Raw genomic sequence first — 24,061 nt, 5'->3', positions numbered from 1 at the left:
AGTACTACAGGCGAAGGTTGACAAGCTCGTGATTAATTTCATTTGTGAAGGTCATTTTCTGTGGTTGAACAACCTTCTTTTAGATAACTTTCATTGACACTGAATCCACAATGAAAAGTCATTTGCAGGCATACTCGACCATAATAGAGGAGGCTGCCAATAAGAAGAAAAAAACTTTGATGTTGCACCTCAGTAAAGTCAGCCATGTTGCCACCATTACAGATTGTTGGACAGCACACCAGCAAAGTTTCATAGGGGTCACAGCTCTTTGGATAGATGAGGAAACCTTGGAGAGCTGATCTACTGCCCATTCAATTCAATTCAATTTTATTTATATAGCACCAAATCACAACAATAGTTGCTTCAAGGCGCTTTATATTGTACAGATCGTACAATAATAGATACAGAGAAAAGCCAACAATCATATGACCCCCTATGAGCAAGCACTTTGGCGACAGTGGAAAGGAAAAATTCCCTTTTAACAGGAAGAAACCTCCGGCAGAACCAGGCTCAGGGAGGGGCTAATAAACTAATAACTGAGGTAGCTTCAGCCATTGTTTTCCATTTGTCTTTTACTCCATAGTTTAGAAACAAAAAACTTTTCACTATGAATTCTTCACAGTCATTCCTGATAGCATCCTCCCCCTTCTCTTGCATGAGCCGTGTGATTCTTTCCAGATCTATGTATGTTGAGTTCCACTGAGTTTGATTGGGCCGGATAAGTTGGAAAATTCATTTACTTTCCACAATTTCTGCCATGTAGGACCGACCCGACTTATTCCAGGTGATAGCCGTTTGTATGCATCATGCATCTCTTGCAACATCTGTTGTGGCAACTAAATTTAATAGGTGGCATGCACACGTTTGATGTGGAAGAATCTGATACTCAAGACTGGCATCTTGCTCCAGGATGATGAATGTCTGGGTAGTCCCCTTTGGTCTCTTCAGAAGTCTTTATCCGACTCTGATGCTGCTTTCTCAGGCCGACGTTGTTCACCAAACACAAGGAATGCTTTTATAAAGTTTGAGCCACTGTCTGGTGTAGTTCTTACGACTTCCCACCTTATTCTGTATTGACAATGAATGTCATCAAGGGCATCAGCTAGGACATCAAAGGTGTGGGACCCTTTCAACCCCTGGCAAGCAAGGCCAGCTGTCAGTATTTTTATTTTTTTGCACTGTTTTGTAGAGACATGATAATTCCTTCAAGGCGAGTTAAAATGTATTCTAACAATAAACCTTGGGTGACTAAATCTGTGAAGTCCAGCATACAGAAAAGGAATCATATCTTTAAACATGGTACACCTTCTGACCTCCAGATAGCCAGTAAGGAGCTGGAAATTGAAAGTCTGACGGAAATATAAAGCAGACTTGGAGAGCAAAATGGCTGCAAATAAGCTGGTTCATGTCCAGTCTTAGAAAAACAGCAAGCCTTTGGGACCCAAAGAATAGCAGCAGTGTCACTCTGCATGGCTTCCATTCAGACTCTGAGTTAACTGATGCTAACTCAGAGTCTGGCCTTCCACTCCATAATAAATAAGTCTTAAGGACCCGATAACATACATTTATAGTCATTTACTTAAACCTTGCACTCAAAAAAAGTAAGTTTATGTAGCACTAAATCACAGCAGCTGCCTGAAGATATTGTTAAGCAAAGACACTACAATAAAATAACTTATACACACAAAATCATTTCTCTTAGACTTCAGTTAAAGCTCACATTGTGAAATATGTTGAATGTTATAAATATCTTAGAACAGTGTTGATTCAAAGCTTTATTATGATGTATTTAAGCTGTGTGCAAAAAGGGGCACCAGCAATATTCATGTTTGTTTCTCATTTTCACAGCGATTAAACCATGATGATTCTCCTTTGTCATGCATTTGTTGAATCTGTTTTTCTTTTTCTTTAGTGTTGTGTTTTGGATATCTGTAAGAAACAGAAACTTAGTCAAACTGTTAAGTGGCCCAATTGGCTAAATGGTGAATCACCAGCTGAACCAAGCACCCATGCAAACAAGTCGGGTACAGCAACGGCAGGTTGATGTTTCTTGAAGATTCCTTTGTAAAATAGCCAGCCATTATTTTTAGCCATTTATTCTTTTTTTTTTCTTTTCTTTCAGTGAGTCTTTGTTTTTCAGTATCTTGTACTATGGGCAATGTCGGAATTTATATTTTTTGTATTGTCATTTATTCTTAGAAATATATAATCATTTGTATGCCGATAAAGTATCTTATCCTTATTAGGTCTGATAAGAGTCTGTGTGCACTTGTGCATCATGAGATGAGCGGAAGCAGCCTTGACGTTATAATTTCCATTATAGCTGTAGAAACCAGACTGTCTTATTCGTTATCTTAAATTGTAAGACTTCACACCTTTAAATGTCAAACTGCAAGTTCATGTTTTTATATTTTAGCAAGACGCGTACTTCTGCTTTTCTTCATACCTCATACACACAGTTTAAGTTAATTGAAAGGTCGTATGTGGCCCTGCGACAGACTGGCGACCTGTCCAGGGTGTACCCCGCCTCTCGCCCTATGACAGCTGGGATAGGCTCCAGCGCCCTCCACGTCCCTGAAAAGGATAAGCGGAAGCAAATGGATGGATGGATGGATGGAAAGGTCGTATGTCTATGTATGGTATAGCTGGAAACATACACACACACACACATACAGAATATAGACACTGATGTTGCTTAAGAATGTCACACAATGTTCCCTCTAAGCTGCACAGATTCTAACCTGAATTGAAATTAAAGTAAATATGTGCCACCGGTGTTTTAGCTAGCAAAGCAGCTGACGTGGACTGAAGCCACGTTAATGACAACGTGTACAACCACTGGAGATGTGAGCAGGACAGACGGAACAATTGACGGAAAACTTGTGGACTTTACACCAGTTTTTAAATTGTGTTGATAGGCCACGAAAAACCAGAGTTGTGATAAAAAAATATGCAATGTTTGGTTTTCCTGGATAGTACTGTTGTTCATATTTACTGTGGGAAGAAACGCTGAAAACTGTGATTTTTAAGGAAAATGCTCGAATGCACTCTCCGCCTGTGAGCAAAGACAAAACCAGTACACCCCCTACCCTTTCCCATTGCTCGAAAAATGTACCATGTCAACCAATCAAAACATGGCATTTAGTTGTTAAGATACGGTGCTTTGAGATGTGAGACATTTGCAACGTTTAGCGCAAATGTTGTGTAGTTAGTGTGTAGTGTAGTCAATAGTTTTGTTGTGTGTGTCAGAACAATGAGGCAACTGCTGAATGTTGCAGGTGTTACAGGAGTGATACATCTGCTGTTATCAGGCCTGTAGGTATCAGGCTGTTGTTCTCCTTTATCTCATAGTGGACAGAAATTATTTTTTGGAGTGACACAAATAATTTGTGTGGCATCAAATTTGATGCAGAACAGCTGATTGCTCTGTAAATAGTTTAAAATGTTTGTTTAAAAAATGCCTTGGCTGCATTTTTAGATAAACAGCTGCAAAAAAAATTGTTGTTTGCAAAACTCAGTTACTTTTTTGAAGAAGTAACTATATAATTAATTGCCAAACATTGGTCTTTATTTACTGTATTTTGCAGACAGGGAGTTACAGAACTCTCTCCCAGACCACAGACTCATAATCAGTGTTGGGTAAGTCACTTTAAATTAGTAATTTAGTTACATTACTAGTTACTTCCATCAAAAGTAACTCAGTTACTTCAAGTTACTCGTTACTTTCAAAGTAACTAGTTATAGGGAAAGTAACTTTGGTTTTACTCAGACTTCTCTTGTTAATGTGTTGCTTCCGTAACTGGATACCCAGCAACTTTGCCAGTCTTCTAGCTTGCTTACTTGCCACAAGTGCACTGTGCCACCTACCAATAGAAAGGAAAAGATAATGTGCATATTTCCACGAGAGAAATCCCACGCCTGGACCGTCATTGACCGCCGCCATAATTCCAGCCTACGTCACTGGGACAAAATATCGGCATTTTGACTAGAGACCGGCCCACCATTATAGAAAAAATCACAAAGCCTTTGAATGAAAACAAACACTGTTGTGACAGTGATGTTCACTGTCTTGATGGTGTATATGTATCAATCTATCAATCGTTTGTTGTAAGTCTCAGATAATTATTTATTAAAAGTGAGACATTTTAAATGAGAATAAGAAAGTATTTATTTGTGCCCCCCTTTCCCTGTTAATGCCCTACCTGCCCCCCTGGTAACACTTTGCTAGACCCGCCCCTGCACAGTAACCAGCTGTCAGCTACTTAGAAAAGGATCCTGGTGTTATTTATCTCTCAGAAACAGTTCATAACTTCCCTTCAACTCATTCATGTCACCTAAAATGTAAACCTGTTTCTTCATCACAGCTCTGATGATTCAGTAAGGACGTCTCCTGGTTTCATCTTCATGTTTCCCTCTCACCAGATATCCAAACCGATATCATGACCAGCAGCTTTTACAGCTGTGGCTCCAGCAAACATCAGCTGTACTAGAAATTAATATTAAATAAATTCTAACAACAGCTGATCAAACGTGCTGCTGTTGCTTAATGCGACATCTGCTGGTTTCCTCTTTCTGGCGCGAAGTGGGCGATAAACAAACAAGAGAGAAAAGCCGATCAGCTGATCATTGATCAGTTTCATGTTTGAAGTAGAAACAGGAGAGGGAGGGAGAGAGAATGAGAGAAGAAGAGGCAGCTGACAGCTTAAAGGCGCAGAATAACTCCAGCTTTGTGTCTTTTTTATTCTATCTGAAGTCCGGGACAAAGTGCGTTCCTTTTCACCTCATTACAAAACGCATAATGTTTTCTCTGAATACGAGAGGATTCTGTTTTTTAGGGGATGGTTGGAAACTCTAATAATTAACCTTAGGAACAAAATAAAGTTCAAGATCAGTAACATCATAGCACCCACCCAGCTGTATAGAAACCCTGTCATGCTAGCTAGTACGCAGTACGAAAAAGTCAGAATAACGAAAATAAACTCCAACTAAACTTGGTTTATATCTGACCCAGATAGACTGCAGGTCATAACTTCTTACCTGAAGTTCAGTTCACACTTGGACCGGCGGCCGCTTCGGGTCTCTCCTCTTGCCTCCCCTTTCTCTCATCCACCTGTTGGCCTCCACCACTTGCTAATGTTACTGAATCTGTGGAAGCGCCGCGATAGCCACCACACGAAGTAACGAATAACGATCTAAATCCCAGTAACGAGTAACGCGTTTCTGATTTTGGCATAATAACTAGTTACCGTGCTCGTTACCACAATAATAACGTAGCTACTGTAACGCGTTACTTAATAACGCGTTAGTCCCAACACTGCTCATTTGTTTTCAAAGTTGGAGTTCAAGTTATTTTTACTTCCAAGAGTGTTAACATACTACACAGGTCATAAACAAGATTTTTTTTTTTTAATTTTCATTGTAAGTGGGCTAAAGCAGTTAATTAAAAGTAGTCTAGCATAAATGTAAATACTGTAATTTAACTTGTAACTTGGATGGATTCGATGCTGGCGTGACCACAGTGCACATGTCTGCTGTTGCTCACAGTGGTCCAAGAGATCGCTCAGGAAGTTTGTGCAGTCGCTCAGACACATAAAAAATTAGAGGGAATATTGGTCACATGTATTTGTAATGGCATATTCATGAATGATTGCATGCTGACAATAAAAAGTGCTGTAGCGCAGGAATCAGTTGAAGTTGGCTAAGGACAGGTGAAGGCCTGGGCTGGCTTCCCTTGCGAGCCACAAAGACAAAAAACTCTGTCTTATCTTGTTTTGTCGTGCAGTTTGTTGGTCTTGTGTTCCACTGGCCTAGATAAACCCTACAGGCAATAGTTGTCTTACGTGGCTGTATTGATATATATACAGTGGGGCAAAAAAGTATTTAGTCAGCCACCGATTGTGCAAGTTCCCCCACTTAAAATGATGACAGAGGTCAGTAATTTGCACCAGAGGTACACTTCAACTGTGAGAGACAGAATGTGAAAAAAAAATCCATGAATTCACATGGTAGGATTTGTAAAGAATTTATTCGTAAATCAGGGTGGAAAATAAGTATTTGGTCACCTCAAACAAGGAAAATCCCTGGCTCTCACAGACCTGTAACGTCTTCTGTAAGAAGCTTTTCTGTCCCCCACTCGTTACCTGTATGAATGGCACCTGTTTGACCTCATCATCTGTATAAAAGACACCTGTCCACAGCCTCAACCAGTCAGACTCCAAACTCCGCCATGGCCAAGACCAAAGAGCTTTCGAAGGACACCAGGAAAAGAATTGTAGACCTGCACCAGACTGGGAAGAGTGAATCTACAATAGGCAAGCAGCTTGGTGTGAAAAAAATCAACTGTGGGAGCAATCATCAGAAAATGGAAGACATATTATATATATTATACCACTGATAATCTCCCTCGATCTGGGGCTCCACGCAAGATCTCATCCCGTGGGGTCAAAATGATCATGAGAACGGTGAGCAAAGATCCCAGAACCACACGGGGGGACCTGGTGAATGACCTGCAGAGAGCTGGGACCAAAGTAACAAAGGTCACCATCAGTAACACACTACAACGGCAGGGAATCAAATCCCGCAGTGCCAGACGTGTTCCTCTGCTGAAGCCAGTGCATGTCCAGGCCCGTCTGAAGTTTGCCAGAGAGCACATGGATGATACAGCAGAGGATTGGGAGAATGTCATGTGGTCAGATGAAACCAAAGTAGAACTTTTTGGTATAAACTCAACTCGTCGTGTTTGGAGGAAGAAGAATACTGAGTTGCATCCCAAGAACACCATACCTACTGTGAAGCATGGGGGTGGAAACATCATGCTATGGGGCTGTTTTTCTGCCAAGGGGACAGGACGACTGATCCGTGTTAAGGACAGAATGAATGGGGCCAAGTATCGTGAGATTTTGAGCCAAAACCTCCTTCCATCAGTGAGAACTTTGAAGATGAAACGAGGCTGGGTCTTCCAACATGACAATGATCCAAAACACACCGCCCGGGCAACAAAGGAGTGGCTCCGTAAGAAGCATTTGAAAGTCCTGGAGTGGCCTAGCCAGTCTCCAGACCTCAACCCCATAGAAAATCTGTGGCGGGAGTTGAAAGTCCCCAAAACATCACTGCTCTTGAGAAGATCTGCATGGAGGAATGGGCCAAAATACCAGCTACTGTGTGTGCAAACCTGGTAAAGACCTATAGTAAACGTTTGACCTCTGTTATTGCCAACAAAGGTTATGTTACAAAGTATTGAGTTGTATTTTTGTTATTGACCAAATACTTATTTTCCACCCTGATTTACGAATAAATTCTTTACAAATCCTACCATGTGAATTCATGGATTTTTTTTTCACATTCTGTCTCTCACAGTTGAAGTGTACCTCTGGTGCAAATTACTGACCTCTGTCATCATTTTAAGTGGGGGAACTTGCACAATCGGTGGCTGACTAAATACTTTTTTGCCCCACTGTACATAGACATACGACCTTTCAATGAACTTAAACTGTGTGTATGAGCTATGCAGAAAAGCAGAAGTAAGCGTCAGGAATTTGCAATGGGTCATGTCTCAAATGCACATTTAAAGGTATGAAGTCTTGCACTTGAACAGTCTGGTTTCTAAATCTATAATGGAAATTATAACGTCAAGGCTGCTTCTAACCTAAGAAAGTTCAATTGCAGAAATCAGTAAATGTATTTTTATTTTTTATAAGTCATATATATAAAGCATTCATATTAAATATTGTACTCTGAATTACCACTATAATTTATCTGCAGACAATGCTGCTTGCCATAGCCATTACTGGGCTCTCCCGGCCGCCAGTGTGTATAGCGGAAATGGCTCCCATCATTCCACAACCAAACATTTTCCTAGAAGACAGAAGTTGATGGCATTATATCAGGCAGGCCAAAGTCTTGTGAAACAGAAAATGTAACGATTGAATAAAAGTACCCCAGATGCATCAGTTCCTCCAATCCAAGTAGTTTTGAAGCCATGAGGGCCAGTCAGCTTCTGAATCAGAAGGTACTCGCTGCTGCTGTGCACAGATGCAAGGTGGACCCCCATGGACAAGCAGTTTCTCTTCACTTGCAAGAGACAGAGAAAGAAAATGTGTTTTAAGATATTTTTCTCAAGTACTGAAGGGAAAACAATTAGGAGGAACTTACCTCACCGTGAGCCCAACTCATGGCTCTTGGAATATACACAAAGCAGCGACGATAGAACCGAGTCCAACCACGAGGACAACTAGAGGACATGTTGACCTGGTAACTACTTCCTGGAAAAATAGTTTTATATGTGACTCCAGCTGATATTTATTCTACATTATTTTAGATAATGACAAATACAATGAAAGAAGAAAACAGGGCACTTTTACTCCTTCACAGTTATAAAGTGTAATTATATGTATGCAAGTGTAATTTTTTTCATAATTATTAATCATATAATTCTAGTTATTACAGTAATACCTAATCTGTTTATACCCCTATTTTGAATAAAGTTTAGAAAGTCCTTTTACAAACAATCAAAATCAAAATCATATTAACTTATGTTCGACAGAAAGTTTCCAAAGGGTCCAGCGACAGAACACCTTATAAAGCTTTCTTGTATCACATAGGAAAAGTTACGGTGTTAAAGAGAAACTCTGTTTAAGGAGAATAAAACACATACAAAAATGTATTGCCAGCCCTTGATGCCATCATTGTGACTGAAAATATTGTTGCTTTTATATATAAATTGGCAATTTATATATAAAAGCAATTCCCTGTTCCCCGTAATTCCCTGTTCTACATGGTGTTCTTCACCTTTTGGAGTCATCATCTAAACAAAACCTTGAATTCCTCTGCTGCAATCTTTCACTACAGTCTTTTAGGCTTCAAAACGTCCCTGGATGTCAGCCACGGCATGTACCTGGGCAGGAAGCTGAGGTTGTAGTGTAATTTGTACAGCATCACCTGTGATATGGCCAGAGGACATGGAAGCAAACCAAGTGGGCCCTCTGCTGCACATTGGAACAAAATTGTTGCTCTGCTGAGTGGAGGAGGTCTCTGGTCCCACAGTACACCGAAGGTCAAAGAGTTTGATTATCATACCTCAAGTGCATGTCTAACAAAATATCATAATAGCTTTATCTACCAGAAGCATCTTGGCACAGTGGTTTGCACTACTGCCTTATGTCCCTGTGGGATAAAAAACGATCAAGAGCAAATCTTAGGTTTTGATATGCTCTTCTTGGCAAACTGTATAGTGAAGAAAATAGATCTCCTTAGGAAAATATTTTTTTTTCTACATAGCTCTCTCAGTTTTGGCCGGCGGTCATAGGTTCTTTCCAATAATATGACGCAAGACTGAAAAAACATTCGCGCTCACATCCATCCCTATGGCCAATTGAGATTTATCCTAACACGGATGTCTTTGAACTGTGGAAAGAAGCCATGATACCCAGAATGAGCACAGATAAAGGAAGAACATGTCAAAGTCCACACAGAAATGCCCCATTCATATGCTGGATTCTTCCTGCTGTGAGGCAACAATGTTCACCACCAACACAATACTGTACTGTACAGCTATAAACACCATGTAATTCTGTTCTTAAAATTGAATTCAGATCAAAGTATTGATAAAAAAATATCTATTTCTTACTCAAAAATTCAACCAATTAAATTATGACTTCCTTTTTTCAACATGACTTGTGTCACTACTAAACCAGTATTTCTCTGATAACCCTCAAGTGAATTACTTAGGAACCAAAATATGCAATTTCCTGTTTTTTTAAGCAGTTTCATCCACTTTAGGGAAATGGTTACTGCTTCTCATTATCAGCAACATCAAAAATTGTTGTTTCAAATTACACATTCATTTTTAACATCAGGGGTTTTTAGTTTTGTTCTGTCCCTATCCAATTGGACAGGTATGACCGTACATTGATGTTGCATGGGATGGCCAAAATAAGTATCTGGACTGATGCAATGAAAAAAAAGAGTGAACAAAACATGCAACTCTCGAGAGAAAATATAGATGTCATGTTTTCCCTACGGAGAAAGGACATTTGGGAGATGGAGTCCAATGTCTCTGAAATCCAGTGGGTTGCCCTGCTCTACTTCTTGAAGAACAAGCAAGACAGACTTTTACAAATGTATTGTATTTATTTAGTGATCTGGATTGACCCCAGCATTTTCTATAACAGAAACTGCTTCCCCAGGCCTTCCAGGAGGTCTTTCAAGCGACTAACCCCTTTTATTCTGGGCTTTCTCCACAGGTCCCAGCCATTATAGACACCACAGCCAGCTCACCGGGGGCTGCACAGGCACCAGGGCAGAAGTGCCAAAAACAGCAGGTGCAGGGTCAAGTACCAAGGTCCCTATCACTAAATGTTATCTGTAGATGGGCCGTCTTTGATTAACCCTTTGTTTTGCCTTAACACAACAGGTCATAACACGGTAAAAAGTTGCAAATTAATCCTAATTATTAAATCTTAAAACAAGGAGTATGTATAAATACTCCAGTGTAGGTTTTTAGTGTGTGTGTGTGTGTGTGTGTGTGTGTGTACATGATTATTTAATTCTTAAGGTGATTTCCTTGTAATGTATTGTCTGTGAAGGTTCTCAGTCATCCAGGTCATCCAGGACTTCTTTAAGTTGCTTGAAGACGTTTCACCTCTCATCCGAGAAGTTTCTTCAGTTCTAAGGTCAAATGGTGGAGAGTCCCAGATTTAAACCCAGTGGGAGTTTCCCCCCAAGAGGGACAAAGGACCCCCTGATGATCCTCTACCTAATCACATGAGCCAAGGTGTGAAAACGGGTGTGGGTCACAATCAGCCAGGGTTTCGGGTGAGCTCATTGTGAAACCTGGCCCCACCCTATCATGTGATTTCCTGAGGTCAGATGGTCCAGGATGTGAGTGGGCGTTAAGGCGTCTGGGAAGGGATCTCAAAACTGGATTATAGATGGCAGACAGTTGGTGTCGTAAACCACCACCTCTGTTCAAAGATGGTCACTCATAGTGGACGTAAATGGCTTCTTTTACTCCTCTTTCAAACCATCTGTCCTCTCTGTCCAAAATGTGAACATTGGCATCCTCGAAAGAGTGACCTTTGTCCTTTAGATGCAGATGGACAGCTGAGTCTTGTCCCGTGGAGGTGGCTCTTCTAGGTTGTGCCATGCGCTTGTGAAGTGGCTGTTTGGTCTCTCCGATGTACAGGTCTGGGTTACCCTACCCTAACCCCCTAACCCTAACCCTAAGGTTAACTAAACTTGAAATATGCCCATTTCTATTAAGACCTAACCAAGTGAAATACATTATCTAACATAACAGGTAGCTAACAAAAGTATATGACTCACTGGGATTTCCCAACACAAATAACTCAACAGACGTTATTCCCTTTGAGTTCGGGGCCTAATAAAAGAGTAACTTATTAGCATTTATATGTAAAACAATCTGGTCTCATTAACGGGGATGCAGCATTGCATACCAAGATATTTTTTCCCTCTCACAGGAAGAGACAGGTAATGCTTCCTGCGCACTAGACGCAAGGTTGTCAGAACACAAGACTGCATTACAGCACTTGTGACAATAACAGGCTAAAGCCTTAGATAACAAAAAGGGATTTTGCAGCCCTGTATTTCACATGGGTTACACCAGGAAACTCACCGTGTCTGCGGGGTACATACAGTTAACGCGGCGGGGCTTGGGTGTGTTGCATTGCCAAGACAGGGCGCCGGTCTCGCTGGTTGCCAGAGGGAGCGTTGAGTGCTGGGAACCACGGGCCTAGTTCGGTTAACAACACGTGTGTTTCCGTGTTTCCGTGTCTGAGAGGCAAACATTTTTTCCGTCCTGCCACGGGAGCATGTTGTAGTAAACGCTAATCATCCAATTCTGAGATGTCTAAACAGTTTGAAAAATATAAGATGGTTAATGTTATTGTGTACAATAAACTGTTAATCGGGAGAGCAAGAATGAAAAAACTTACCAATATCATCGAGAGAAAGAGGGATAGAACCCAACTGGCTTAATTCAGAGTCTAAAAAAGGTAAAGAAAAACAAAGAGCTTTTAAAAAACTCGTAAGCACGAGTTTTTTAAAAGAAGTTTAACTCTGCTATGGTTTAACACATTTTCGCACACACACAGGCCCATAAACACATGGCATTTTTGGCCATAAAAAAGTTAACTTATTTTTTTGGCTTAAAATGAGAAAAAGGCTTTTGATGATAAATAATTCTATATTTTTCATGATCATATTTTTCAGTTATTGAAAATTAGCATTAAGCATTCATTAGTTATGAAATATCATAATGTTATTAATAAAATAATGTTATTAATAGCATATTTTTACAACTACCATAAACATTTATTATATTCTTTATGACATCATATGCCATCAATTATTTTATTGGGGTCATAAATCACTCGGTTTGACAGAGGGGATATTATATCCCTCCTAGCATTGTTTATATGTCTTTGTCGTTTACTGGCTTTGAGATTAAAATCATAGTATAGAATATAATTGCTTTATTCTCATTATATGACATAATAAAATCATAGTTGTGTCTCCCTTTAAACATCAATATAAAATATCTAATTTGAAATTGACAATTAAAAATACTAAATATTATAAATATATTCCACAAGATAGAGGTTCACAGTAGGAGATTGTTCAAGGTTAAAATGCTCTTGTGCACACAGCTCTAATGGCCCCTGGATTAAAAACAGTTTTTCATAGTGCAGGCTCTCATCGACCTGTAGTGCTTGCCTGAAAGCATTAAACTGAAAAGATGATGAGCTGGGTGGAAGAAGTGTCTTAATAACTGTAGATATATCTAATCAACAGTTATTTGTGATTCTACATTTTGATTTAACTTTGATATTTAATGCCCTTTAACACAACAGCAAAGCAACGAAGCTCATGGCTGCAGCAAGAACATTGAACCTGATAGGAAGCCTGTGCAGAAACTTTGACAACGAGTTTGTATGAGAAGATCCGTGAGGGCGAGTTCACTGTTTTAAAAGCAAATTTCAAAAAAAGAATTACACATGACAAGAAGAAAGTTAAACAGTAAAAGATGAAGAAAAGAGGACAAAATGAACAGTAAATGCCTTTTACTTGGAGGGAAATTGCATAATTTGCATGATTAATTTTCAAGGTTGACTTTAATGTCTTTTCTTTTTCTAAGATTTCCAAAATGCATCTGTGGAGGTGTAAATAATCCTTGAGAGGTTACAGAGCCATGATTTCACAGCACAGCACCCCTGCCGTACTCTTTGTACACATATGACTGTGTGGCCACTACCAGCTCCACCACCATCATCGAGTTTGCTGACGACACCGTCGTGGTGGGCCTGATCTCTGACAACAACGAGACGCCCTACCTGAAGGAGATTAGGAATCTGGAGAACTGGTGTCAGAGGAACAACCTCCTTCTAAACGTCAGTAAGACAAAGGAGTTGATAGTGGACTTCAGCACTAAGCACGAGAGGAACTACCAGACCCACGTCATCAACGAGTGCCCAGTGGAGAGAGTGGACAGCTTCAAATACCTCGGAGTTGACATCACGCAGGACCTGTCATGGTCCTGTCACATCAACACCGTGGTGAAAAAGGCCCGTCAGCGTCTCTACCACCTCAGACGCTTGAGAGACTTCCAACTTCCCTCCAAGGTGCTCAGGAACTTTTACTCCTGCACCACAGAGAGCATCCTGACGGGAAACATCTTAACCTGGTTCGGGAACAGCACCATGCAGGACAGACGACCTCTACAGAGGGTTGTGCGTTCAGCTGAGCGCACCATCCGCTCCGAGCTCCCTGACCTGCACTCAATCTACAGCAGGCGGTGCTGGACCAAGGCCAGGAAGATCGTGAAGGACCTCAGCCATCCCAACAACAGACTGTTCTCTCTGTTGAGGTCAGGAAAGCGATTCCGCTCCCTGAAGACCAACACAGAGAGACTGAGGAGGAGCTTCTTCCCGCAGGCGATACGGTCTCTCAATCACACCACCACATAGTACTGACCCACACATATAGTTCTTACACACACACTGGACATTCTGGACATTGTTTTCACTTCATCACTTAAATCACTTTAAGCATATTTGCACTGCACAAGACACTTACAAATGTGGATTGCACAACACTGGACATTATATTCTTCATTTCCAGTTAATACTTGTACAGCTGCTGTTATTGTGTGTGTATATATATATATATATATATATATATATATATATATATATATATATATATATATTCATACATTCTTATATATTTCTATACTGTGTATTGTGTATTTTGTTGTACAGTTATTTTATTTTCAACTTTAATTTATATATTTTATCTTATTCTTTCCCAGTTAAATTTACCCTTCATTCTAATTTGTGTTGTACAGTTGTTTCATTTTTAACTTTAATTTTTATATTTTATTTTATTTTATTCCTTCCTAGTTAAATTTACCCTTTTTAATTTTCATATTTATTTCCTATCTTATTCATAGCCTTTTCTTTTTTTCTTTAGGTCACGAGCAGTTGTCTAAGCATTTCACTGCATATCGTACTGTGTATGACTGTGTATGTGACAAATAAAAATTTGAATTTGACATAATTGTCTGCCTTCTCCTGATACCCAGAGGTGAGTTCATAGTTTTATCAACGTGTTGTCTTTGCACATCAGATTGCACACGCTGCCTCTTAACTACGTGCTAAACAGTTGTGGCTTTATGAGATCAGTAACTTCCTCCTAGAGAAGCAAACAGCCAACCCACAAAGCATTTCACACAACAACCCCCATCAAGCATTTCTTTGTGTAGTCTTTTGTATACTTTGTTCTACTGAACGCTCCTTTGATGTCGCCATTAGATGCATATTAATTTTTTTTAGTGCGTAATTGTCAAGTGCTATATGTTTTTTTATGCAACCTTTTGTGTTTCCCTTGCTTAAACTATTACTAAGAAAAAAAAAAGTAAAAATGACATTTTGAAGAAATCGTTTGGTTTTTGTTGCCTGAAAAGATCATGATTGTTGTCACATATTGTATTTTTGTCTTTAGAATGGAGACACTGTCTTGTTGTTCTCATGGAAACATCACAAAGTCGGTGGTTCGATCCCAGGCAGCCAAATATCCTTGGGCAAGATACTAACCCAGTGTTTGCCTACTGGTGGTGGTCAGAGGGCCCGGTGGCGCCAGTGTCCGGCAGCATCGACTCTGTCAGTGCGCCCCAGGGCAGCTGTGCTACAATGTAGCTTGCCATTGCCAGTGTGTGAATGTGTGTGTGAATGGGTGGATGACTGAATGTAGTGTAAAGCGCTTTGGGGTCCTTAGGGACTGAGTAAAGCGCTATACAAATGCAGGCCATTTACCATTTACAAAGTAGATCAAGTTATCCTTTAGTGTCATGGAGTAGAGGGATTTTTCATTCACAGATAGCGACTAAGGTAAACATGTCTCTCTTTTTTCATTTTAAAATAGTGTTTTTGTCATTACATAAACATGAAATTGTCCATACTGATATGTGTGAAACCATCGCAAGCATGTACCATGACCCTAAACTTCTTTTTTCAATTATGAAGAATCAAAATAAGTCAATTCCAAATTTTCAGAAAAATACTTTAAAAAGTGGGATAAACTGAACTATTAAAGAAACACAAGTGAATTCTCTCCTCTGTGAATTGTATACATTGTTTTATGTAATCACAAAGAACACAAAATGACAAGGTAACATTGTATTTTTTAACTAGGATTACTGAACATGCTGAAAAAGAGGTGATGCTCAAGAATCCAGATGTGTAAACACCACAAGGAATAGCTGTTAGGTTTTGTAATGTTGATTGTCATTTATGCTTTGAAATATATACTTATATATGCTTAGAGTTTTATAATTAGTTTTAGATTGGTAGAGGTTTGATCCTTAATAGTCTGCAAAGACTTTGTGCGCATTCCAGAGTGTTCTGGCATCCACACCCACACTCTGGGAGCATGGGAGAGGTCGTACCTTGTTTTATTGTTTTATGGTAGGATAAACGTATCTATATCTGTTTTAGTCTAAGTGCCTTTTGTTTAGATGAACTGCTGGACTTCCAGACCAGCAGGTTTAGGGAAGTCATTTATGGAGTCACACTCTGACCCCCCCCCCCACACACACACACACACACACACACACACACAGGCAAGGTACTCTTTGTTTGTATGTAGACGTCATATGTTAATGAACCTATGCATATTCATGTAACCTCAATAAAAGAGCAGTGTTACGGGGGAGCGGACGAGAGTAACTGGGGTCAAGCGAAGGAACGGCGTTTGTCCGGTTCTCTCCCGTGCACGAGAAACATGAAGAACTTTGCCTGCTTTGCTGTGTAATTATATTGTCTTCAACGTTCCAGCGAATAGGTTCAAGCTACAAACCTATCAATAGCTTTGATAAAAAACACACAAATCCAGAGGGGTAAGAACTTCAGATCAAGTAAGATCAGGAAGTGGAGCTTCTGAAATATCTGGAGGAAGCAGGAGAGCAGCTGAAGAAGCTACACATTTCAATGACAGGAAAACAGGCTTTGAGAAAGAGTTTATGTGAATACAGTGACTGTCATTGTCAGTATCCCTGAACAAAGCACCTGTGCCTAAACAGTCTTCAGTGTGGCTTTAGTCTCTCAGTCTGGACTTCTGTGTGCATTTATGAATGGCAATAACTCAAACAAGCCCTGAGTTCATCTGTGCAAATTGGTTGTTACATTTCTTACTTTGTTAGAGGGCTTCTAGCATCTGTACTGTCCATGACTGTTCCACAACCTTAAATGTCTATTTATTATTGAACCAATGATGAAAAAGGCCCTTTGACCTCCATGGAGTACCTATTAAAGGAATCTTTACCCAACTTAAACCACATAAATTGTAGTTGATAATGTGATCATGTAATCTTTGTAAGCCAAACGCTTCATAATGCTCTAGACATTCACTTTTATTTTGTTATATCCTCAATACTTTCATCTGAGACACGCAGTTCTGACCATTAGCACAAAAGGTCCCCTTACAATTCAAATCTTCTGTCTATGAGGGAAACCAATCAGACGAAAGTTGGCTTATAGGGAAAGGAGCCAAGAAAAGACAGAAGATGAACTGAAGTGTCAAACTGAGGCTAAAATCAAAGTATTTTGAACTCTGAACCATCCGAAGCTGCTTAGGAATCCAAGAATAAAATATATTGTGTTGGAAACAAGGAGAATATGCTCCATTTCCCATTTCAGTGCATTATTGTAACGTTGTAACTACTTCTCTGGTTTTAGGTGCACCATTTCAGTAAAAAGCGGACGCAGTACCGGTCTGTTGTGGTGAAGAGAGAGCTGAGTGTAAAAGCGAAGCTCTCATTTAACGGTCGATCTACGTCCTTACCCTCACCTATGGTCACGAGCTGTGACTGAAAGAACGAGATCGCGAATACAAGCGGCGGAAGTGGGCTTCCTCAACAAGACAGACAAACAAGATATTTCAACAACAGTTAATTCAATTTCAATTCAATTTTAACAACATTGGGATGGAAAAACTCGCTTTTAACATGAAGAAACCTCCGGCAGAACCAGACTCAGGGAGGGGCGGGGCCATCTGCTACGACTGGTTGGGGTGAGAGAAGGAAGAGAGACAGAGAGACAGTTATTTTTTTTTATATAAGTATAAAAGAATAGCTTTAGTGTTTTGTTTTTTAAAACTTGAGTATGAACTTATACAAAATGCAGCAAGATATTAAAAACAGTTTTATTGATTAAAAAATACACTATATCGGATTCGTATCGGCATCAGCAGATATCCAAATTTATGATATTGGTATCGGACATAAAAAAGTGGTATTGTGTCATCTCTTGTTGAGAAAGAGGGTGGTTAACGGTTTTGCAACTATGTAAATATATGAAACAGTATATAAACAATAATCTTAGAGCTGTTCATCACCTCCACTCTGAAGCTACTGACTGAAAAGGTGAAAAGAGAGCAGACCTTTCTGTAGAAGGAGACTCATAAATTATCGTCTCTCTTTTCTTATTGAACCATCACTTATTTTAACATTTCTGTTTTTTTACACAGATGAAAATGAAGCTATTCAATGTGTCTACACTTCTTTGTGCAATGACTGCTCTGACCACTGCTGCTAGTGAGTACTGCAGGACAAGTTGCAATATGCAAGTGTGTGTAAGTATTTCAATAATCAGTCAACAATTGCTGTTTTAATTTGTTCAGCTCTGCCAGATAAAGAGATCAGCAGTGGTGCAAAGGGATTCATCCCAAGAGGTTAGTGGACATTTTCCTGACTAAAAGTAATCACATCTCTAAAGAAAAGAAAAGCACCTTTCTCATGGAAGATGTGCACCTCAGTTTATAGTACAAAGGATACACTATAAGAAGAGAAAATAATACATTTTATTTCTAAAAAATAGCTAAATATAAAAGAGAGTATAGCACTAGAGAATATAATAGCATCACATTTTAACTCTCTGTTTGAATTTACCTTCTTCCTTGATTTTGTTTGTCAACTTTGCAAATCCTTTTTAAAGGTACTGTATAAATAATCTATCATTTTAATACCTAGAAAGGCATTACTAATAATCACTAGTGGTGTGCGGATCGATACTGAATTATTGATTCTTCCGATACCAGTCTTCTATGTTCTAGAATTGATTCTCATATTAAAATATCGATATTTTAGCACTTTGCGGTAAATTTGTAGTTTATCATTAACAGGAACAGAGTGGAAAGAAACATTCGGATCATCTAAATTGGAAGGAACTACTTCCTCTTACGCCTTTCATAGTCAAATGCAAAATACAGCTGTATAAATGTGTCGCAGCACCTCGTGTGCACTCACAACAATGGCTGAGCGTAAACGGAGTCATGTGTGGACGTATTTTACCTCCACAAACAGCCAAGACGTGGTTTGCAATATATGTGGTGAGACAGTGAGATGTTGTGGCAACACCACTAACCTCGTATAGGACATCAGTAATCTGATATCCTATAATCATTATGAAGCTCTATTGTTATATTATTATTAAAATTACATAATACAATTATATATTGTATTATGAAATACAATGAAACATTACGTTTTCGGCATCGGATCAGTATCGTTGATACCACCCTGAATTTTACTCGGTATCAGATCGGAAAGGGAATCAGTGGTATCGCACATCACTAATAATCACTATAAAGTTTACAGAGGCATGCGTAGAATTACACTACATAAATGTGAAGGAGTCAAAATATTCTGTTCATTGTCGATCATTTAACTAATGTTTATTTTTCAAGATATTGCTTGTGTGATCGTTTTCATTTATAGTAGATGTCAGGATTAAGATATTACAAAATAAGATATCAACTGGAGACACAACATGTACAACTTTTTATTGACCCCCAGCAAAGCGTGACCTAATCAAGACATCCTGTCCTCATGGCTGGACTGAGTTTAGAGATCGCTGCTTTGTTTACGTTCCAAAATCCATGACTTGGCCTAGAGCTGAGGTAGGTTAACTTATTTGTATTGTCTTCAACACTTGATTAAAATACATAAAATACATACATGAATAAAACTCCACTCTCCATTGAAGAGAAACTGCTTGTCCATGGGCGCAAACCTTGCATCTGTGCACAGCAGCAGCGAAGACCATATGATTCAGATGTTGACTGCTCCTCATGGCTACCAAACAACTTGGGTTGGAGGAACCAATGCACCAGGGGTACTTTTTTATCTTTACACAGTATTTCTCTTTTTGTATTAATGATAGAAGATGTTACATTTTGTCAAAAAAAAAATATGTGAATAGAGGATCTAGGGTGGAGATGGGTTGCACTAATACAGGGACTGTGACAAGGCTTGACCTTTTGAACTAATGCTGTGTTTAATTTCAGGAGCATATTTGGTTTTGGAGTGATGGGAGGCCTTTCCAGTACACAAACTGGTGCCCAGGAGAGCCCATTAGTGGTTCCCGTCCATTTTGCCTACAGATTAATTATAGTGGTAATTCAGAACATGGTTGCTTAATTTGTGAATAATTTAAGTGCTTTAAATAAAATACTACATCAATCAAAACTTACAATCTTGCTTTGGATTGCATCTTTAACACTTTGTGTGACATTTTACTGATTTCTGCTTTTGAACCTCGCAGATGGCAAATGCTGGGATGATGTGTGGTGTGATAATCTCCGTCCTTCTGTCTGTGCCAAGAAGAGATCAGGACTCCTGGACTGACACTTACACAAGAAGTTTGAATCAAAACAGCAGACTGAAATACAATGTTTCTGTTTTGCTCCTATATCTTTATGTGCAGCATTCTATTTTCCTCTCTGTTTAACACTTAAACAACAAAATCACAAGTCAACAGAAGTGTGATTGTGTCATCAACAGACTGATTTTAATGTGTTTCTTTGTATTGTCTTCCAAGAAAACTATTCTGTTTTAATTCTTTGTTTTTAAGTTTCCTTCTTGCTACATTAAAGCTTTTGGGCAAGCATCTACCTGTGTCTGTTGTGTAGCTACATATAAATTCAATAGTCATAACATGCATTAATATGGGGTACTTATTGAGTGGGTAATATTTACCTACACTTACTGTTTTTATTGTCTAGCTCAGTTACATTTTGTTTTTCTGCCAACAGTAATGCTGATTTGGAAATCATTTGTCTTTGTGAGTCTTTCTGTAACAGTTAAACTATGATAAAAAAAAGAAATGTGGTACTTAAGTTGCAATACATTTGCAAGAAACAATTTTGAAAATAGTAAGTTATAACAAAATCTGTATTTTCATGTAGTTACTGTCACGGCTAGTGAAGTGAGCTGTGTGGAGGAAATATATGGGGACCCAAGAGCAGGCACTCGCTGAGATGTGAAGAAGGTTTATTACAAAATAAAGCACAAGGTGAAAATGGCAAAATGGAACTAAAGATAATCTATACTGGGGAAAACGAAACAGTAGTGATGGCCCGCTTGAAGCTGACGCTTCGGTGCGTGTGTCAAAAAAATCAACACACTGCTTCAGAAGCACTGTGTCGAAGCTTGATTCGTTTGGCCAGAGTCACGTGATCAGTGACGTCCGAAGCTTCATTTAGAGTCTAACTGCTTCGGTATCTGATTCAATGGTTTATAAGGAAATGAATCATTCGTGGGATTTATGGTGTTTTGATGGTGACAGATAGTGAACCACTGATCATTCCACTGAGAGATTTGGAGCCAGCGAGGAATAGAGGAGGTTCTGATGTGTGGGAGAATTTTGAGTTGATTTTGGTCGATCGGGTGGGTTTTACAGCTTTGTGTTCTGGCTGTTTGCTTGTGTTTTGTGCGTGTTTATTTTATCTTATAATGGGAAAAAACTTAAAATGTCAAAAAAAACTGACAACTGCTTTCATAATATAAATATCATTAAATAACTTTAGAAAACTTTAGACTTCCACTTGACTCTTTACATGTAATGTTATAAAAATATATATTTTATTGTTTAATTAATCTGAAAATGTTAGTCTGCCAAATGTGCAGCAATTTAATGTATTTATTCTCTTTAGCTGATAGTTTGTGGGGCCCAGGTAGACTGTATAACTGCATCTCTACCAGTTTCTCTGCACTCCAGCCTCTTCTGTGCCATGTGAAGGGATTTCCCTTAAGGCAGGAGAAATTATCTAAATATAAAAGGAACAGGTTCGGCCATCGCACAGTGGAACAAATTTTCTTCTTAAATAAAAATGAAAAAGGGTTACCTTAAATGCATCATGTTTTTAATTTGCAAGTTCATAAGCATTTTCCCTTTCCATTTCACAATCAATTCTACCCCCAGGTCCAAAATATGTATAGGAAAATTTCCCTAATATAATATTATTTATAAATATATCCGTCTAGCACTTGCATAAGTGCATGGAGGCAGGACCTCACAGCAGAAGCATACTCCATAATGTGTTGTACATTATCATATGTATATTATATGTAATGTGGTATTTTCAATTATTGTATTTACCAACATCAAGAAGTCACAATCAAAGAAAGACCACACCATGGTGCGTGTTTGAACAAGGAAAGTTTACTGATCAAGATTATTTATTAAACAAATAAACCACATTTTTTTAACCCCCCAAAAATACACCTTCAAAGCAACACAACGGCGGCCCAATATCAGACAGAACTGCACTCTGTAGAGTGAGCAATCATAATGAAGCAGTTGGTTTTATTTTGTGGATTCAAGCTGCTCTTCATATTTTTGGCCACCAGATGTCACCAGAGAGGATTGTGTTGAAAAGCTTTGGGTAATGAACCATTTTTCAATACAAGCTTCAGTGTTTCAGAAAGCTTCATTTGGCCATCACTACTAAACAGCAAACCTGAACACAAAGGAAGGTGGGCGATGGCACATGAAGGCTGACAGCAGGGAGAACACACGGTTGATACACAGACAGACCAGCAACACCACAAAAGTAGACACAACTTAAATACACACAGAAGAACACAGGGAGATTACACACAGGTGGGGAACACAGCTGGACCTGATAAGCCTGACGAGACGGGGGGAAGCAAAACTGAATACAATGAAATAAGACATGGACCTTCAAAGTAAAATAGGAAACAAGAAAGAATTCACAAAGACACAGACTTGACACTGAACTAAACCTACACTAAACACGAGGGCACAAGACACAAAACCTAAAAACAAAACCCTAAACCACAACAAACTGAAACATAGAATTATAATATTCAGAACGGGATAACTAAAGAATCAGAACATAAACCATAATACAGATAAATACAAAAATACAAGAAACTGAAAATGCTGGGTCAAAATGACCTAGAACCATGACAGTTACATTAACAAATGTTATGTCAGTGGAACTAATTCCTTTAGTATTGCTCAGTCAGAAAAATCAAGTTATCTTAATATCATGTACTCATAATGAACAACTTGCCCTAACTTAGTCTGAACCAAATCTGATGAGACAAGACAGCGAGGGCTTAAAACTGAATACACTCACACATGACTGTTAAAGTAAAACAGGAAATTCAAGACAGACATGGAAATGCAGACATGACACTGAGACATGACTGACTGGAAAAAACACACAGAACACGGGAACGAGAAGGTAAGAAGAACCAAGGGCTCTCCAGAGCCGCCAGCGGAAGCAGCAGGTGGTGAAGCTGCAGGCGATGGCTGGACCGGCTCTCCACAGCCTCCAACAACATTCCCATGAGGACTATGGTATTTGTCACAGTGTGGCTTGCGAGTTGTTCACATCCAAGTATCAGAGTGGATATTTCTTGTGAGGGGGGATGTGGGCAGGAATTTTCAGCAAGGACATTGACAGCTAGAGCAAAATAAGGGAGCCTTCTATCTAAATCATTACTCTTGGTGCACTGTGTACTGTGCAATCTGTATGCTCTCTAAAAAAAATGTCCTCTTGGAAAAGTTTTACTGTCAGTGAGGTTTTGGCACAACTCTTTGACAGTCAAAGTGACACAGACGAGAATGTGTCAGAGACAGAGGATTGTGTTGAGAAGGACCCTGATTTTGATTCATTCTCATGTGATAAGAATAACAGTGGTGGCCCTGCTGTTGCCTCTCAAGCACCAGCAGACACAGTTCCTTTCAGAATGGAAAGATCACATGGTCCCTTGCCCAACTCCAACAACAGGGTAGACTTAGTGCTGCTAATATTGTCAAAATGGTTCCTGGCCCCACCAGATACACAGTCAAGCCAATATTTATGAACTAAAACCAACTATGGTCAGTTGACAGCTTATCATTTTTTTAATTTTTCCACTCATGAACTTTTTTATTTTTTAGCATTCTGCAGTGTGGAGGGACCCTGAGCTAGTGCATGAGGTTGAGAAATACTTTAAAGTTTTTTTAAAGTTTTAAATTGTGTAACAAAAGATATGCAAATGCCAATTTAATAATTGTTTAGGTATTATTAAATAGCACAAGTTACAATAGTAGGAATATACTTGTTTGTTATTCAGCAGAACAGTGTCCAGGATGTTTACTGATATACTTTTTTGCATTTGAAAATCACAGTTGGACTGAGTTTAACTGCATTACAAGAAGTGCTGTTATTTTTATTATTTTTTTTGAGCTATACT

The 24,061-nt window shown here is 39.1% G+C and overlaps 2 protein-coding genes across 2 annotated transcripts; one reads left to right on the top strand and one right to left on the bottom strand.

The window, feature by feature from the left end:
• Positions 1-6,395: 6,395 nt before the first annotated feature.
• Positions 6,396-8,241, bottom strand: LOC146522984 (ladderlectin-like). Its single transcript, XM_085143178.1, has 3 exons — positions 8,152-8,241; positions 7,937-8,065; positions 6,396-7,854 (listed from the first exon to the last, which is right to left on the bottom strand). Exons 1-3 carry the CDS (start codon positions 8,239-8,241, stop codon positions 7,720-7,722), a joined length of 354 nt encoding a protein of 117 aa, XP_084999304.1. The 3' UTR covers positions 6,396-7,719.
• Positions 8,242-17,847: 9,606 nt separating this feature from the next.
• On the top strand, positions 17,848-21,087 carry LOC146522983 (ladderlectin-like). The gene is made up of 7 exons (XM_085142836.1): positions 17,848-17,935; positions 18,040-18,106; positions 18,193-18,243; positions 19,367-19,470; positions 19,557-19,685; positions 19,858-19,966; positions 20,115-21,087. Exons 2-7 carry the CDS (start codon positions 18,040-18,042, stop codon positions 20,195-20,197), a joined length of 543 nt encoding a protein of 180 aa, XP_084998962.1. The 5' UTR covers positions 17,848-17,935; the 3' UTR covers positions 20,198-21,087.
• The last annotated feature ends 2,974 nt before the right edge of the window (positions 21,088-24,061 follow it).

The sequence above is a fragment of the Neolamprologus multifasciatus genome, chromosome 3 (genome assembly GCF_963576455.1).
Source record: "Neolamprologus multifasciatus chromosome 3, fNeoMul1.2, whole genome shotgun sequence".
Taxonomy (NCBI): domain Eukaryota; kingdom Metazoa; phylum Chordata; class Actinopteri; order Cichliformes; family Cichlidae; genus Neolamprologus; species Neolamprologus multifasciatus.
This window is presented reverse-complemented; position numbering and strand designations above follow the sequence as displayed.

Excerpts from the sequence above, each read along its gene's own strand:
- LOC146522984 (XM_085143178.1), bottom strand. The coding sequence starts at position 8,241 with ATGTCCTCTAGTTGTCCTCGTGGTTGGACTCGGTTCTATCGTCGCTGC. Across the intron at positions 8,066-8,151 it reads TGAGTTGGGCTCACGGTGAG|AGAAACTGCTTGTCCATGGG; the intron begins GTAAGTTCCTCC and ends TTGCAAGTGAAG. Across the intron at positions 7,855-7,936 it reads GAGGAACTGATGCATCTGGG|GAAAATGTTTGGTTGTGGAA; the intron begins GTACTTTTATTC and ends TCTGTCTTCTAG.
- LOC146522983 (XM_085142836.1), top strand. The coding sequence starts at position 18,040 with ATGAAAATGAAGCTATTCAATGTGTCTACACTTCTTTGTGCAATGACT. Across the intron at positions 18,244-19,366 it reads AAAGGGATTCATCCCAAGAG|CAAAGCGTGACCTAATCAAG; the intron begins GTTAGTGGACAT and ends ATTGACCCCCAG. Across the intron at positions 19,686-19,857 it reads GAGGAACCAATGCACCAGGG|GAGCATATTTGGTTTTGGAG; the intron begins GTACTTTTTTAT and ends GTTTAATTTCAG.